The sequence below is a fragment of the Acanthochromis polyacanthus genome, chromosome 17 (assembly GCF_021347895.1).
Source record: "Acanthochromis polyacanthus isolate Apoly-LR-REF ecotype Palm Island chromosome 17, KAUST_Apoly_ChrSc, whole genome shotgun sequence".
Taxonomy (NCBI): Eukaryota; Metazoa; Chordata; class Actinopteri; family Pomacentridae; genus Acanthochromis; species Acanthochromis polyacanthus.
In genome coordinates, this window is record NC_067129.1 from 15333783 (window position 1) to 15351892 (window position 18110).

Here is an 18110-nt window from a genome sequence, read left to right on the forward strand (position 1 = left end):
TTGTACATAATAATACAGTGTTATCTATCAGCAATGAAGCTTGCTATGTATTGTGTATATTTATTAATCTATTTATTTTTATAAAATATTGCAGTATTGCACAAATAGAGTATGAAAAGTAAAAAGATTAACGGGATCTCATCGTTTGCATAGTGCAGGATGTTACAGAGCTGAATAAAACCAAATCACCACAATTTGAAACTGTTCAAACATGCCTCATGACCAAAAGAATCTCACATAAAATATGTCAAAATATTATGCACCACGGTTATGGTACATAATAATAAGTACATTTAATCAGGTACTGTACTCAACTGTAACTTTGAGGTTCTTGTAATTTTAACTGAGTATTTAAATTTTGTGGTACATTATATCTCCATTCTACAATTTATAGAATTGACAGTTTCCAATATTTTGAGCTTCTGATATCAGTGTGTAGGCTGGGTCATATTTCAGATGTTACTAAGTTGTTAACAGATCCACCAAATAGTGAGTATTCTCTCTAAAAGGTATTTCAGTAAATGTTCCAGTGAACCAATATCTCACAAGAAAGAAAGAAAGAAAGAAAGAAAGAAAGAAAGAAAGAAAGAAAGAAAGAAAGAAAGAAAGAAAGAAAGAAAGAAAGAAGAGGTTGGAGAAATGACTGGATCACAATTTTGTTTTTAATCATTCCTCTGGCATTAATCACCTTTCAGGTTTAGGGATCTAAAAATTGTAAAGTAGTTTAAAGTAGCTCCACCTGCAGTAGCTACACCAGTAACATGCTGCTGACACACTGATGTTCCACTACTAAGAATCTAATAATGTCATATTTAATAATCAATCAGTCAGTGGAAACAAATTAGAACCTTTATTTTAATACGTACTACATTTTGCTGCAAATACTTATGTATTTTTACTTAAGTAGAATTATTCATGCAGGACTTTTACTTGTGATTGTTTTTTACAGTACTGTTTAACATTTTTACTTTACAATCTGAGCCCTTCTTTCACTACTGGGTACATTTAATAACTCCTTCTTATTTAAATCTCAGTGATGAAAGTTTGGGAGCAATCATGAAATAAATTGACACAAATGAAGTATGATTTTGTATTTTACCTTATTGTGGTCTTGAATCATTCTGGAATCCAGAAGCACAAATAAAGTTGTAGTTAAGAAAAGCAAGAAACAAGACCTCAGCAAAAAAGAGAATGCTGGCATCTTTCCTTACAGCTGCATCAGTCAGTGTCTGGTCAGAGTTCATGGATTTGTGATGCTTTCCAAATGCTTGACACCAAATGTGGACCTTTTATAAGTTCTTTTGCTTTTGTATAAAACAATAACTGTGACGTTATGCCACTGTGCTATTATTTATTTCCCAGCTCACATGGTACAAACCTAAAGAAACATGGTAGCTTTTACTTCCACGTATCGATAATCCAGCCAGAGGCCAACGTATGTACAGCTTGTCCACAGAGTAATGAAAGGTTTATTCAGCTCAAATACGAAATGTCTTTTCTTCAACACAGCAGGGGACACGAGTAAAAGCACATGAAACTGAAAAGGATTAACAGGTTTGAATTCATCAAGCGTAGAACGTCCCTATTAAGAAGCATTTCACCCAAAGGCAGACATCTAGGTTCCTCAGAATGACTCAAGCAAGAAAATTCTTAATTAATTTATGGTCTTTCATCCTACTGGGAAACCCCTGCTGAGTTCACCGTCAGTCAGGTTCTTTGACTCCTGTGAATCATTGGAAAAAAAACAAACAAACACATGTGTATTTACACTATGTGATAAAGGTTTGGACACCTTCTCATTTCATGGTTTTTCTTTGTTTTCATGAATATTTACTTTGTAGATTCTCACTGAAGGCATCAAAATTATGAATGAACACATATGGAATGATGTAGTAAACAAAAAAGTGTGAAATAAGTTAAAGCATATTTTATATTTCAGATTTTCCAAAATAGCCACCCTTTGCTTTGATTACTGCTTAGCACACTCTTGGCATTCTGTCCATGAGCTTCATGACGTAGATATTCATCTCAGAAAAATGATGTGATTCTTAAATTCTGAATGTCTGCATTTGTTTGCTATATTTTATACATTGATCTGAGCTTCACTGTTTAACATTATGTATTACGACTATCATATATTATTGAACTCGGCTATAAATTGTACAATGTAGTTCAATATTATTCATACCAAATTTTGTTTTAAAGTACATTTTTGTTTGACCAACCGTGACAAAAACCACAAAGTGCGTGTTAGAGATGTTTATTGTCCATCAGACAACTGCAGCTCATACAGAATGCTGCTGCTCGAGTCCTAACAAGGACCAAAAAAGTAGATCACATAATTCCACTTCTCAGATCTCTACACTGGCTTCCTGTCTGCCAGAGAATAGATTTAAACATCCCGCTGATGGTTTATAAAGCACTAAATGGTTTAGGCCCACAGTACAATCACATCACCCCCATCCTCTCTGCCCTCCACTGGCTCCCAGTCCATCATCGCATTGAATTTAAAATTTTAACATTTGTGTTTAGAGCTCTTCACGGCCTTGCTCCTTTACATTTATCTGAGCTTTTAACCATCCACCGCCCCAGCAGAGCCTTCTGGTCATCCACATAGATGGTGCTGGACCTGCCCAGGTCCCGGTACAAGCAGTGGGATGATCGTTCTTTTGCAGTTGCTGCTCCAAGACTCTGGAACGCGCTCCCACTTGTCGATTTTCCAGTCCAGGATCATAACCCACCTATTAAGACGTGCCTTCGACTCCTAGGACTGTTTTATTCTCATGCTGCCCAAAATGCCTCATTTAAATGTTATTGATTCATCCGTGCTGCATTTTGGTTATGTTTTTATGTTTTTGTTTTTTATGGCTTTCATGGTTTTACGGTTTTGTAGTAACCAAATCGTATCGTTTTGTTTTACCATGCTGATGGGAAGCACTTTGGTCTTCTTTTATATTGTTGTAAAGTACTCTAGAAATAAATTTTGATTGACTGATACATAGCTGATCTGCTGTCCCTTTATGAACTATCTCGACCTCTGAGGTCATCAGGTACTGGTCTGCTTTTATTCCCTAGAGTTACAACTAAACATAGGGAAGCAGCGTTTACATACACTCAACAAAAATATAAACACAACACTTTTGTTTTTGCTCCCATTTTTTATGAGATGAACTCAAAGATCTAAAACTTTTTCCACATACACAATATCACCATTTCGCTTAAGTATTGTTCACAAATCTGTCTAAATCTGTGATAGTGAGCGCTTCTCCTTTGCTGAGATAATCCATCCCACCTCACAGGTGTGCCATATCAAGACGCTGATTAGACACCATGATTAGCACCTTTCAGAGTGGCCTTTTATTGCGGGCAGTCTAAAGCACACCTGTGCACTAATCATGGTGTCTAATCAGCATCTTGATATGACACACCTGTGAGGTGGGATGGATTATCTCAGCAAAGGAGAAGCGCTCACGATCACAGATTTGTGAACAATATTTGAGGGAAATGGCGATATTGTGTATGTGGAAAAAGTTTTAGATCTTTGAGTTCATCTCATAAAAAATGGGAGCAAAAACAAAAGGGATGCGTTTATATTTCTGTTGAGCGTATTTTGCTCCACATATCTGGAACTAACTCCCTGAAAGCTGCAGATCTGCTCCAGCTCTCATTTCTTTTAAATCACAGCTAAAGGCTTTTGTTTGCCGCTGCTTTCCTATTACAGCTTATTTTAAATTGTTTTAAATGCAAATTGTAATCTTATTTTGAAATATATTTCTAATTTTTCTGTTTGTCTCTGTTTTATTACATTTAGAATTTTAACTGCGCTTTTTTACACTTGTCTGAATGTTTCCAAGGTTTTTAATGTAAAGCACAATGAGTTGCCTTGTGTATGAAATGTGCTATACAAACACAGCTGCCTTGTCTTGCCGTGTAAACATTTAAGTTTTCAGCATTTATTTGCATTCAAGCAGTTCTTATAATTGCTAACTGGCTTTTTTTCATGTCTCTATGGACATTTTTACTCTACTCTTGTTCTACAATGATCTTCAGGTGCTTGTTGGAGTGCTTCTTTTACACCTCTCTCGTCTTCCTCCATAGATTCTCAGTGGGATTCAGGTCTGGACACTACAACAGTCACTATAGTCCTTCTAGTGTACCCTACGAGACTGTTTCCACTGTGGAAATCCTTTGATTATGCTTTGAACTGTAGCTGTCTATAATATTTTAAAAAATGTGATAGCACACACTGTAATAACATAACCACTTTGTAACAATTTTCCTCATAGTGGCTTTATTATTAAGAATTATCATGTACTTCAATAAACCTTGTCAAGAAGTTGTACTTACATTTTCTCACCTAAACAAACAGCACAGTCACATTTCAATGTCATGTAATCTTCCACGAATCACGCGTAAAACGCAGCTTTCCACAGACTGTGTTTAGACATCCTAAAGATTCTCAATCCTGCTTTATACACCAAAAATTATACTTGACCCTGTACATTTATTAGGTTTAATAATCTAGGCACATTCTAAAAGAAAACAGAAAAATGAAAAAAAAAAGGGTATTATTTTCATGTGTTTGTCAACAGTCTCTAAAACAGACATAGGAAAAAAAAAGGTACAGTACAAAAGATAATTGAAGCGTATTATAAGTGGGAAAACAGCAGTTCTATTTTACAATAAAGACTATTGCCAACAAGTCCCAATCAAATCTTAATAGTGTGGAGTCCTCTAGTCAATCAGCAGTAAAATATAAAGGTGGAATGTTATGATTTTACAGTCTTGCTGATTCCCCTTTTCACCCTCCAACATCTAAATGCAACTTATTGAAAACTAATCCTCAGACACAGAATTACATACACCATGTGCAGCGATTTGCATTCATTATTATCTGCAGTGGCGGGGTCTGGAGAGACAAGTTTCATCCTTCATCTGATGAAAGATGAAGTTTAGTTTCATGTTGAGATGATAAAGTAGGATATGTCATATTAACTGACAAAAAATCCTAAATAATTGCACAATAATTTTCATTACAGATGGAAGTAAGCTTAAACTACAGTTCTGATTTCCTGTACAGCTCCCTCCATGTCAATATAAAAGTATGGCTAAAGGTGTACTGTAAGTCGTCATGCTGTACAGTTAGTGCCTATGTCGTGTGTGTGTGTGTGTGTGTGTGTGTGTGTGTGTGTGTGTGTGTGTGTGTGTGTGTTTTTTTGGAGCTGTGAAGCAGTCTGGAACAAAACTACTTCTATTTGTACTTATATAAATCAGCAGCATGTACTCCACCCAGGTCATCTCATACAGTGGAGGAACAAACCGCATCTTGTTTGACGGCTGCTGATCTCGTCCAAGTTTTCAGGTGCAAAGCAAACAGGACGGTGCCGACTATCTCTAGCATCACTAGCGCTTAACATGTGAAAACACAGGCCTTCTCTTTCTTGACACTGGACAAACAAATGTGGAGCAGGTTTTCAGATCAAGCAACAATATATGAGCTTTTCTAACCAGCAGTATTAAAGACAGCTCAACAAGCGGGGGGGGGGGGGGGGGGGGGAGGAGTGTCAATCCTATTGTGTCAATTTCTAAACATTTAACATACACATGTACAACAAGGCCAATGTAAGGCAATGCTCTTTTTCCTAAAAACACCCTCCGAGTCCCACAATTTATCATGTTACCATTCAGTTAAATGGTATATAAAAATGGAAAAAAGCTATTAAATATTCATAAATCTACATTTTACAGATTCAAAGAAAAGCAAAAATCTAAGACAGATCCCAAGACCACAACCCATCATTTTCTCACTAGGTTATTCATTTGACCTCTATTTTTTTTTTTTTTTTGCTATGAACCTGAGTTTGTTCAACTTAACAAACTGGATAAAGCTAAAAATACTTTTCTTAAACTGTCCACACAGTATTATCAGTAACAATGTAAAAGCAGCAGAAATGTATAACATCTTTGCAAGGTTCTACTATAGCATAATAGTTTGAGAAAATTTGAGAAAAAAAAATTATATTTCAAAAAACTGAAACGTAACTTGAAAACGTACGAAATAAGAACAGGAGCTATTAAAAAAATCAAAAAGAAGACAAACATTTTGGGGGGAAAGAAGCGTCAGGTATAAAACAATTACTGTTAAGACAACATAGGACCTTTAAACTGTACTAAAGCTGCTTAAAACTAATGGAGAACATTGAAGATCCACTTTAAGCATAACTTTAACAACACAAGCTTCATCTACAGGAATCAAACTCTTGCTTAAAAAGACATTTAAGTGGCACGTTCACCTTGTGCAGCACTAGTGATTAGGTCAAATCGAGTGGCGTGATCGAGTTATAAACTACACCGTGCATCAAAAAGTATGTCTACAGACAACAGTACAGGAGTGAATTTGTGCAGACTGATGTTCAACATTTGGATTTTGGTAAAAAACTGATCAATGGGAAGTTCTGCATGTGCTTTGACACTTAAAGTAGACCACCTCTGGATATTGGGTCAAAGATTGTGCTACAATCAACAAATGTGGCAAGTATCCTAGTGTCCCAATAAATCTGAAAACTATTTTAAAGTAATGTGCGATAACGGCACACTTCACAATAGAAAGACCATTTTTAGGTTAAACTAAGAGTAATCTCATTGCAGCCAAGTTCCGGCCATCAGACATCCACTCGATCCCTACCAATCAGCTGAGCAGTGTCATCGCTGGTGTGGTGCCGCTCCTCTCTCGCGTCATCGCTTTCTGAGTCCGTTTCCTCCTGCGGGGAGTAGTAGCCTTCGTAGGCCAGGATGGGTGAGTCGCAGCGTACGGGGGAGGTGAGGCACTGGGCAGTAGTGGTGGTGGTGGCAGAATAGGCCCCTGGGCTTCCTAGGGGGGACCCTGGGTTGGAGGGTCGAAGCAGAGGAGTGCGCTCCGAGTCTGCATCGCCCTCCGTTCCGTCTTCCTCTCCACGTCCTCCAGCCTCCTCCTCGGATTCGGACTCCGAGAGCTCCGTGGTGTTACGGGTGACGCGCTGTTTGCACACGGGACACGTCTTCTTGGTCTGCGTGAGCCACGGGTCGACACACTTGCAGTGGTACGCTGAAAAACAAGAAGAATTTCAAGAAACTTAGGGGGGGGGAAAAGGACAATGACGGTCCAACAGAGGCTTTACTGACTGCAATACATAACACAAGTGAATAAGCACATATTTAAAAGCCAACACTGATCAAAACTAGTGTTTTAGCGATTTGACACATGAAGTAACAACAGGGACCCACTTCCTCTTGATTTGGTTGCAAGATTAAACTTTGGTAGTGTCTACAGATACGGACCCGTACCCGTAGCCTGTGGCCTACGGATACGGCACTTTCCCTTAACATAAATATTAATGAGCCTGGTAATCCGACGGACATAAATATTAATGAGCCAGCGACGCTGATGAAGGCGCTTCCGTGATTCGAGGTGAATCTGCGGAATGAATGGCGGAACTAACAGCCAGCAAACTATAAGTATTTTTTTACCTTCAAAAGTAGCGACAGACTATTACATATTAACAACCTAAACAAAACCCTGACGTATTTTCTGCGTCTGTCAACACAGACCCTGTCACAGTCACTTTAATGTTAGCGGACTCCGTTGAATGGCTAATTTACATCACCACAAACAAATCTCACAATATCACAGTAAATCGAGTTTGTGGTTTTTTTTTAATTCATGCCGAATTAAAGAGCTGCTCCTCACCATTCACGAGTGTTTGTTTCATATTCGACATCCGTAATTTTATCTTGTAAATTAGCGTCCGAAATTAAATGGGAACATTTGCAATGGAGTTCGTCAGCCGCTTCCACCACTGAACGCGGTAAACTAATTAATAGGAACTGGACTTCAAACAATTTAGACACGGCGTCTAAAAGCGAAAAAACTACATTGTCTACGTAAAGTGTGAGAGGAGACGGTGTATTTTTAGTTAAATTATACAATGTTCGCCGTCAAAGTCATTCATATAAACTGCCTGTAATGTGCAGCAAATAGTAGTTAACCGGCGCCAGCTCTTCAGTGACCTTAACACGTCCGTACCTCTAGTACAGATGCTACGGGTACGGGTCCGTACCTCTAGCATCAACCTTAAACTTTAGTGATTTAGATTAACTTTTTCACTTTCAACCTTATTGTGATGGGTTGGATTGACATAAAAATGTTGGTAATTGCATCAGCTTGATATGTGCAGTTAAAACTAAAATTTTGACATTAATTTCAAATTAAATTCAAATTGAGGTAACCAACACCGTAACTTAACGTTTCCCCTGCCCTACACACTTACCATACCTGCATAATTCAAGACTGTGAATTAGAGGATAATGCAATACAAAGGCCAGCTAAAAGTGAGCCTCATTTCTTTTACAAATAAATTCTTCTAAACCAATGAATTTGAGAATATGTTCAGTTGTGATGTGGCCAATAGCAGACTCATGTCCAGAGGTTAAGCTACACTTGCTAATAAAGTTGAAGGAATAGGCTGCATGGCACCATGTTGCTGATGCTGGTCATATTTAACAGTGAAATGTGGCCACATTACCCTTCAGTTTAGCAAATTAGTGGGTAAAAAAATACAAAGTTTCATTTTGGCTTTAAATTTGTGTCAGTGGAGGAAAAGTTAGTCATTTTTTTCTTATTGAAGTAACTGTCAACTATGTATCTGCTTGAAACAATTCTTGCGCTTGGCTTTGGTCAAGTACTTAACAGGCCCACGTTATTGACGAGTCTTTTTGTTCCAAGTGATATCAATAAAAAAGGTCTAATGACTATAATTAAGTACATAATATTAAAAAAATTACTTTTAAATGATGTGGACATACTAGTTCGACCAACTGAATGAATGAGTAAGCAGTTTAAAAATGTGTTTATGATACAGGAGGTGGTAATTAAACATATCTTTGAATGTGGCAGAAAAGCTTTGCTGATTCAGTGTAGTCGACTGGCTGAACAGAATTACCATACAATAGAAGTTGTCTTTATTCAAAAATGACTGATGCAATCCCAGATATTTTTGTTGGTGAGCGTTCTGAGGGCACCTCATATTATCTTTCATCGTCTTATAATGATTACTTTACCATCAATATTGTTAAAATTACATTTTCCTGGTGGACCATAACATTTGGACTTTACAGTGACGTGATCATCATCATATCATATGAAATATTTACCATGTGAACAAGGTAAAACTCGCAGCTTGTCTCCTTCCTCATACTCGTCCAGACAGATTGCACACACGTCATAATCATCTCCTGCAATGAAGGAGAAAAAGTGAGCAACTTCAAATCCTTCAAAATTGTAAATGAAAAAAGTAAAAGTCTGATGTATTTTTAAAGCAATATGCATATTATTTAAGCAGAAAGCTTCACATATAACAGAAGAAACAATGCAATCTTCAAAATTGCATGCTAGGAAAATTCCATTATTTCAGTCGCTTCTTAATAGGGTTGCAACTAATGATTATTGTTCATTCATCTGCAGCTTACTGTCTTGATTCAATTGGTTGATCAGTCAATAAAATGTCAGTAAATTGTCAAAAAAATATTCATCAGTGTTTCCAAAAGCCCAACATGACATTTTGTTTTGTCCACAACCTAAAAATATTCAATTTACTGTCATAGGGAGGGAAAGAAACCAGAAAATATTGAAATTTAAGTAGGAGAATAGAAATTAAGACTTTTAAAAAAAGGATTTGACAGCTAATGAATTGATCGACCGCAGTTCTCAATATTTTAAAAACAACGGAGCACCCAAACAGTGAACATCTCGTTACCTTTACTGAACCTGTGTGTTGGGATCCGCTTCAGTTGTTCCTTGGACAAACGATTTTTCCTCAGCCTTTTTCTGTACTGTACACATCGAATAATCTGAACAATGCAAAACGGAAACATTACTGATGGCAAGAGACTCACACAGACATTCAATATGTGACAGCAGGTTTGTTCTTTGTGCTCATGCAGGACCCCGCTATTTATATGTAGAAGCTGGTTTAGAAAATAGACTTTCAGGTCTTTAAACTAAACAAAAACACGTGTCTAGGGAATAAATGCACCACCTCAACAGGAAAATGAGGTCAGTGCTTTACAATGCAAAAAAGATAAGCTTGCCTCGCCTCCCATGGGCCAAATACAATGTACGGAAACAACTGCACGACTGCCCTTTAAGTTTTAACAACTGTAAACTCAAAAACCCAAAAGGCATATTAAAGAATGTCTTAAATGCTGAATAAACACCAAGGTCATACATACTTACCAAGACGACACACATCACAAGAATAATCATGCCTACTACTCCAGTGAAAGGAATAAGGTAGTATGACAGCGGAAACGCAAACTCTGGCTTGAGGATCACATAGGCCCTGTAGGCCAAGAAAAACAAAAAGAAATGCATCAGATGGAGGAAAAAAAAATCATTCTATGTCAGATTATGCAAATCTAATGCTGACTGATAAACACTGGCTTCATTTATTGTGTAGTGTCAGCAATTATTACCTGTATTTAGTTTTTAAAATGTTGCTTTTGCTTACCCTTGCTCTGGAATTATGTATTTCTTGAATACTTCGGCAGCATAGTAACTGGTAAATACAGAGGGGATCACAATCTGCTCTGCAATAGTCTCTGCAATGGAAAAAAATATAATTCAGCAAAATGACATTGGACCTTGGATGGTGTGAATGTGCAAGGTTTGAATTTGCATACATTTGAGAAATACTTACCGTTGCTGTAGTTCATATTGAGCAGAGTGTCTGAATACATGTTGTGAACAACTACAGCGCTGTATCCAGCTTGCTGCGCATGTAAAACCTGAAACCAGTTCTTTGCATTAGACCAGTTCTATTCACAGACACTAAAAATCATTCATCAAACACTACTGACCTTTATATCAAAATTGCAATCATAGCGTCTGATGAGAGCGACAAATTTGGTGGTGTTGGCATCAAAGGATGGTGGCAGTGGAGGAGGAGGGTCTACTGGTGCACAACCATTAAGTGGATGGGACACCACCAAAATTCCCTTTTATGAAGAGGAAAAAAAACTCAATATAACAGATTATGACTTTTGATTTTCTGTATGAACTCCTTCTACAACACTCTGCTCTCACCATTAACCCATCCTTAGGAAGCAGAGATCCAAACAAGGCAGGTAGGTCCTCAAACAACATGGAGGTCATATTTCTATAATGCTGCCAAAACAAGATATTCACAATGTAAGAACTGACATAAGCTTCAAGAGAATTTGAAGAATTACATTAATGTCTATGAGTCAAGATGCCATGATAACTTACAGCATATATATAGGCATGTGTAGGCGAGGGGATCAGTACGCCGCAGACGACCAGTAGAAGGACTCTCAGTCGAGTTCCCACACACCACGCACCAAGGTGTGCCATCCTTGGCTGTTTACAGTTGCACTAACCTTCAGAACAGATACAACAGATTAAGGGAGAGTCATTAGTTACAATAAGAAGAGAACTGCTTCAGGTTTCAGGCTGAAGCTGCTCTTGTGGTAAGATACACCCTGGCATTAACAGGCAAATGCAGACAGATAATTCAGGTGGTTTGCCTGTGTAAATACGTGCATGGATATGCAAACAAGGAACTGTGAAGTGAACACAAACTATATTGTCATGTTGGAGGAGAACAAACCCAAATCAAGTACTTTTGAAGGTGACTGTGATTCTACTACTTTATGACAATACTTCGCAAGACATCATTTTTTTTAACAAAAGCACATATCTTTCAAAAAACACTCAGTGCATTATACTGACATTTAACTACAGTCTGTACAAATTACCCATGAAATGGCATTAACTCTCTGCTAGGCAACTCCCCTAATGTAGTTACTTACAGGTCTAAAATACAACATTAGGGACAATGACTTCTTGTAGAAAACCTGCCATAGACTGTGTATATATATATATATATATATATATATATACATTTTTTTCTGCCTTAATAAAAACCTCTACTTTCATACCACTGCATCCCAGGTGAGTAACTGGGTCTAATCTAGAGTGTGCTCACATACATACAAGTGACAAATTAAAGGGGGAAAAAAACAAGCAAAAGTGTCAGTTTCATTTCAGTTTTGACAAAGAGAAAAATTGACCCACCCCAATTTACACTTGGAAGTCCTTATGTGGCTGCAGATGAAGATCAGAGGCTTATTTGAAAGCATGTTACAGTAACCTAATTATTTACAGATAAGTAAATTCAACAACCAGTGAATCATAAGGATAAAGCAATACAATGTAATTCTCACGTTGTGCTACTTAGCAAAAGCGAACACAGTAATTAAGGGCATGTTTATGTGTCCCAAGGACTCAGCGTGAAGTACTTAATGACTAGTTAGCCATTAACTCAATGGAAGGTGTCTTGTGTGACTAACATTCTGAAATACACCGTGAGCACATTTAATCGACATAACTCTTTTCGATGTTATAGCTGCCAACAGGAAGTAAAGAAATAATCTTCTATTGTCCAGTTGCTTCTGTCGCAATGCTAAATTTGTTAACCATGTAGCTAATGTTTCCTAATCACGTTCCGACAAACAACTTTATTTAGAAGCTCCCACTCAAAACATACCATTAATTAGTAAACTATAAGTAGTCCAAAACACTAAAATGCGACTAGTATTTAGTTGTAAGTTCACTTTTTTGTAAAATTACGCAACAATCCAATCAAACAACGTTACCAGAAGTCATCACTGTAATATAATTTAGTGGAGCTACATACCTCAGTATCCGTTAGTATCTGCTCCGTCAGGGTCGTAATCTTGATTGTTCCAGTTGTCTCACCTAATTTTGCCACATGTACCGTGTAAAAACGACAATTTCTTAACAAATTTCTTAATGCCTAGCAATTTTCTGGACAATTATTTCATTTCACAAGAAAACGACAAAGACGGGGAGGATTAACTTAACGCTAGCTGACGTTTGGCTAATGTTAGCAGATGTTAGATAACGTCGTTGTCTACGTGACGGACTAAAATATGTATTTTTTGTACACCGTGTATATCGTTTTGTACACGGTGAACAAAATCTACACCAATAATATATCAGAATGGAAAAGAAACACAACAGCCTATATGCTAAGTTTCGTTAGCTTGCTGCTGCTAGGTTTGTTTGTTATTGCTTCTTGCTCCCCGCTTCCTCGTCGTGTTTTGTCAGGAGACTGACTCACCGGTGCCCAGAGCCACAGCGCCCCCAGCGGTCACAGGGGCAAACAGCAATGACCTGAGAACCCTGCAGACCTCATGTCCTCTGCAGAAAACCATGAGAGCTTCTCTAAGCTTTTTATGATTCTAGACGACCGCCTGTGGTTTAGCTGAATGCGAAATGTCTAATAAAAGCCTAATTGAGCCGAATGAAAGGTTGCAGTGGAAATCTTAAAGAATAAAAATATCAGGACTAAATCATGTGATCCACCCCATTATAGAAAAAAAAACCCTATTGAAACAACTGTTCTATTAATAACAGATTATGACGACATTTTTTTTAGATGCATTCATGAACAGGGACTCTTAAGCCCTTGGATAGTGTTTTATCACTCTGCATTAATTACTTGTTATAGTTTAAATACTCTTCACCGTGACCTGTATGATAAAGTTGAGTTGACTTCACTCTCTGTGATGTTCGATAGACAATTGGTTGGTTTATTTATTTATTTATAATGAATATAATACAAATTATCCAATCTAACCTATATACAAAGGTTGAAAACCTGCAATTTTACTTAAATAGTAAAGTTAAAACACTACTATATTATATAAAACATAAATTTACCTGACCTCACCTGTAATGGAGGTTGCCACACTAACAGACCCGATTCACTGCAATCAATCAATTAGATTGCAGTCAGTTGGGCATTTATGTACAGATCAGCATTCACAGAACCTGCATGAATATCTTGTAACTCAGGCATGTGACCTCCAAGATACTATCTTTCTACTGAAAATCATGTGAGTATGAGGAAATGAACTTTAAGTATACTGTAATGGGTTTTAGGAAGACTGCAGTTCAGCCACAGGTAATGATGCACCATCTGTCACAGGGTAACATACTGTCGACAGGTTGAAAGCGTGGGATTGAATCACACTTCTGACAGCAAAGGTTTTCTCTGAATAGCGCCTGTTCAGTCTTGAGACTGGTTATTTGACATGTGTGACAGCAGATCTGAGTTGGATCAGCTGCTAAAGCACAGAGACAGATCTTAAACATGTTCATTTAATGCTGCACAGAAAAAAAATCCACTTGAGGTCAGAAATGACCAGCATACAACTGAAACACCTATTTACTGTAAAAATGTCTTTATATATTAACTGGTCAGCTTTTGAAATTAATTCTAGAAATAAGTTTGGCGACACTTATAAATGTCCTTATTTTTGGAAGAAAAGCAGCTTTTTTTCAACAAAAATAACATTAAATTAATCAGAAATACAGTCGAGACATTGTTTCAGAGTTCCAAACTTGTAGTTTAAAGGCCAGTCCTACACAGTTTCCTGTTTTCTCCCTGTTCTTTCCATTTCTAAATTATATTGGTATATTATATTAAATTATATTGGTAGAAACAAACTTAAATGTAATTTAAATTTACTACACCAAAAGTTAACAAATGCTTTTAAAAAACAATGGAAATATGACATTTGTCAAAAAACAAAGTTAAGACATTATATTCACTTTAAGGAAGATTATAAAACAGAAAATTATATTTTGTTACATTTATCGAGAAAACAAAGATCCCTATGTGCTCAGCTGAGAACTGGCACGTTACCTCTGGCAATTGAAGTTGGTAGGTATAAAGGTTTACCTGAAGAACAACGGCTATGTACGCTGTGTGACCTTAACGTGGTAGAAGATGAGCCACATTTTGTTCTTTATTGTCCCTGTTATTATGAGTTAAGAAATATTTTGTTTGATGAATGCTTGGATCCAGATATTTTTTGGCAAACAGAAAGTTCTATTTTGAGTTGCCTGTTTGAAAATCATGTGTTTTCCATTGCCAAGTATCTATGTAAAGCCTGGGATAGAAGGCAAAGGTTGTTGTATCCAGTCTAATATGATTCTTGTTTATAAGTTGTGGTCTGCAGCCACACTATGTATTTTTATGTATTTTTTGTTAGTGTCTTGTAAGCCCATGTGGGCTGGGCACAAATGTGCATGACACTTTAATAAAATCAAATCAAATCAAATCAATCTAGGCAGCCTGCCAATGAATCTGATTCTGTTTGCAGACCGTTGTATAGACATTTAATAATTAACAGTCCAGGCTTGGTAGAGATGAGTGGCATTTTTGTTCATGTGCTTTTGTTCTGTCTTGTACCTCTAAGAGTTTGGCCACTTGTCTTTTTGTTCCTTTTTTGAGTTTAGATTGCTCAACTTTAGTTCCTTTTTTTGTTGTTGTGTTGCCACTAGTTTACTCTGAAGCAAAAAAATTTAAATACAAGGACTGCAAATTCCTGCTGCTTTTGGGGGGTGAGAAGAGGGAAGTATTAAGATTTCATATTGATTGCGCCAGAATTTCTGCTTGATCAGGCCTCAACGCTATCTTTAGATGTGACACTGAGTTGTATCATGTACTAGTGGTATTTTTGCCACAGAATCAAGAGCAGTTGTGCGTTTATTTCCACGGCAGAAGCTGATCTTTGATTGGCCAAACCGGATAAGGTTTGTGTTGCCAGCTAAGCCATTCCGCTGACTGAACTGATCCGTTCTGAACGTTTGTTGTTACTCTCGTCTTAATGGGCAGGTTGCTTCGAAAAGCACTATAGCATCTAAGACAAGCTTTTAATCAGGTGTCAGTTCTGGTGCAAATACAGCACGTAATCTTATGCCCTCTTCTATCACCGGCTGTCACCATGGAGATGAAACAGGTGAGCAAACTGCAGATCACAGTCCTGCACCAAAGGCAACACTGTGTTCTTTGATGATCAGGTTCTGTGGAGGAGAACTGATGACAGACTGTGGACAAATTTTTCAGTTTGAGGCAAAAGAGATTTGCTGCATGTTCTGCAGTTCAGGATATTAGTAACTGATGTTTGTTGCCTAACATTTTCATGACAAATAAAATGAATCAACTTTAAAAGGCCAATAAATAGTCTTTCTTTGAAATTATTTCTTTCAGAATTAACTGAGCAAATGCTAAGAGACAAAATTGAATATCTATTACATAAAGAAGCAAAGATAACAATAAAAAATAAATAAAAAATTAGCACCAGTGTGAATTGTATTATATGGCTGACAGGCCAGTTAGCACCCTATTATGGTCCTCAGTTTTCCTGTGAGCCACAAGCTGATTATCACTCCCTCAATGCTTCAGTAGTTACGTTAATAAGGACCTGAATAAATGCATGTATCTTTGTTTCTATCTTTGTCCTTTAAATCAGTGGTTCTCAACCCTGTTCCTCAGGACCCCATGTCCTGCATGTTTAGATGCTTCCCTGCTCTAACACACCTGATTCAAATGATCAGCTCGTCATCAAGCCTCTGCAGAAGCCTGATGATGAGCTGATCATTTGAATCAGGTGTGTTAAAGCAGGGAAGCATCTAAAACATGCAGGACATGGGGTCCTGAGGAACAGGGTTGAGAACCACTACTTTATATGATAATCAATAAGAAAGATTTTAAATGTGCATTTCGGTGTGTTTGATGTCTACGTAAGGGGTTCCATGGTGTAATGGTTAGCACTCTGGACTTTGACTCCAGTGATCTGAGTTCAAATCTCAGTGGAACCTGATGCTTTGTCCTGTGGGAGGAAAGCTCTCCTGGATTTATGAAATGCTGTGTAACACTTTGCCACAGTGGATAACAAGAAAACTGAATTATTTCATGAATTCAGCACATTAAATGAAATCCTGAATGCAGGATGGGACTAGTACCTACTGAGAAATGTAGTGCTGACCTCCTCCACTGTTCAGATTCTCTGCTTTTTCCTCTCCTACACGATAAATCTTAACCATCAGATGATGCTGAGATTAAAAAAAAAAATTCTGTCCATACTTTGTTTGAAGACACACTTACCCTTACAGTCTGTTTCTAAGTAGAGGCATTTTAAACAAATGAATAAATGGAAAAGCAAAAATCCTACAATCTCACACTGGCTGATATTAACCAGATGGTTTCAGACCAGCAAAGTCCTGATGGTCTCTAAAGCTCAGTTACCACGCATGTTATTTTGTGTTTTTAAATTACTATTATGTAAAAATACACATGTAGACAGTGTATAAATAGTTTTCCTTTTGTTTATATGATTTATTTTTGCTTCTTAATGTGTTCGATATGTTTATGTATCATTCTATAAATAGTTTTACATGTAATCATATCAGTATCTCCCACTCCCTTCATGTTCGTATATGCAGCATGCCACATACATGTAGTACCCTATAATGTTATAAAGGTTATTAGTCAGTGAGACTAGATCACGGCTTTGTCTCAGAAATTGGCAGCGTGGGCTGGGGCTCTGTGGTTCCATGGTGTAACGGTTAGCACACTGGACTCTGAATCCAGTAATCTGAGTTCAAATCTCAGTGGAACCTGATTAAGAAAGATTGTATAGATGTTGTACAGTGAGGTAAGCTAAATATCTTTCCCTCTGCAAAAAAAAACTCTTGTGGAGACAGTTGTAGAAGCAGTGTTTTCTCTGATTTTCAGGTTCTGTGGCAAAGAATTGATGAAGTGCTATTTTACAATTTGAGGCAAAATAGGTGATTTACACGTTCTGGAGGATATTGAGACGCCTAATGACTGCTGTTCTAATGCTTCACCGGTAATAGTATTAAGTTAATAACAATACACCTGAAAATTGTTGAATTAACCTAAATCAGTTTTACTGGAAACCTCAGACAGACTGCCTCATATTCTGCTTCTTGGAATTCTAGTAAACCACAAGTAAATCTGCAGTCTCAGAGTAAAATGCTCTAATTATTGGCATTAACATAATAGGGTATAAATAAATCTGTCTTTATCCTCTTCCATCTACAACATAATAAAATCTGACAACAATAATCAGGATTTTAACATGCATCACAATATTAGACTTTGCTTGTGATTAAACAGGTTTTCAAAATGATCTCTATTGCACAAGCGCTATAGAAT

The 18110-nt window shown here is 37.2% G+C and overlaps 1 protein-coding gene and 2 non-coding genes across 3 annotated transcripts; 2 read left to right on the forward strand and 1 right to left on the reverse strand.

The window, feature by feature from the left end:
• Positions 1-4274: 4274 nt before the first annotated feature.
• Positions 4275-13196, reverse strand: rnf167 (ring finger protein 167). The gene is made up of 10 exons (XM_022188572.2): positions 12753-13196; positions 11303-11433; positions 11120-11200; positions 10894-11031; positions 10734-10821; positions 10545-10635; positions 10271-10376; positions 9792-9885; positions 9190-9270; positions 4275-7084 (listed from the first exon to the last, which is right to left on the reverse strand). The coding sequence occupies exons 2-10, from the start codon at positions 11405-11407 to the stop codon at positions 6663-6665; spliced, it is 1206 nt and encodes a 401-aa protein (XP_022044264.2). The 5' UTR covers positions 11408-11433; positions 12753-13196; the 3' UTR covers positions 4275-6662.
• A 3482-nt stretch (positions 13197-16678) lies between these two features.
• Positions 16679-16750, forward strand: trnaq-uug (transfer RNA glutamine (anticodon UUG)). Its single transcript has one exon. It is a non-coding gene; the product is annotated as a tRNA-Gln (tRNA).
• A 729-nt stretch (positions 16751-17479) lies between these two features.
• trnaq-cug (transfer RNA glutamine (anticodon CUG)) lies at positions 17480-17551 on the forward strand. The gene has a single exon. It is a non-coding gene; the product is annotated as a tRNA-Gln (tRNA).
• Positions 17552-18110: the final 559 nt, after the last annotated feature.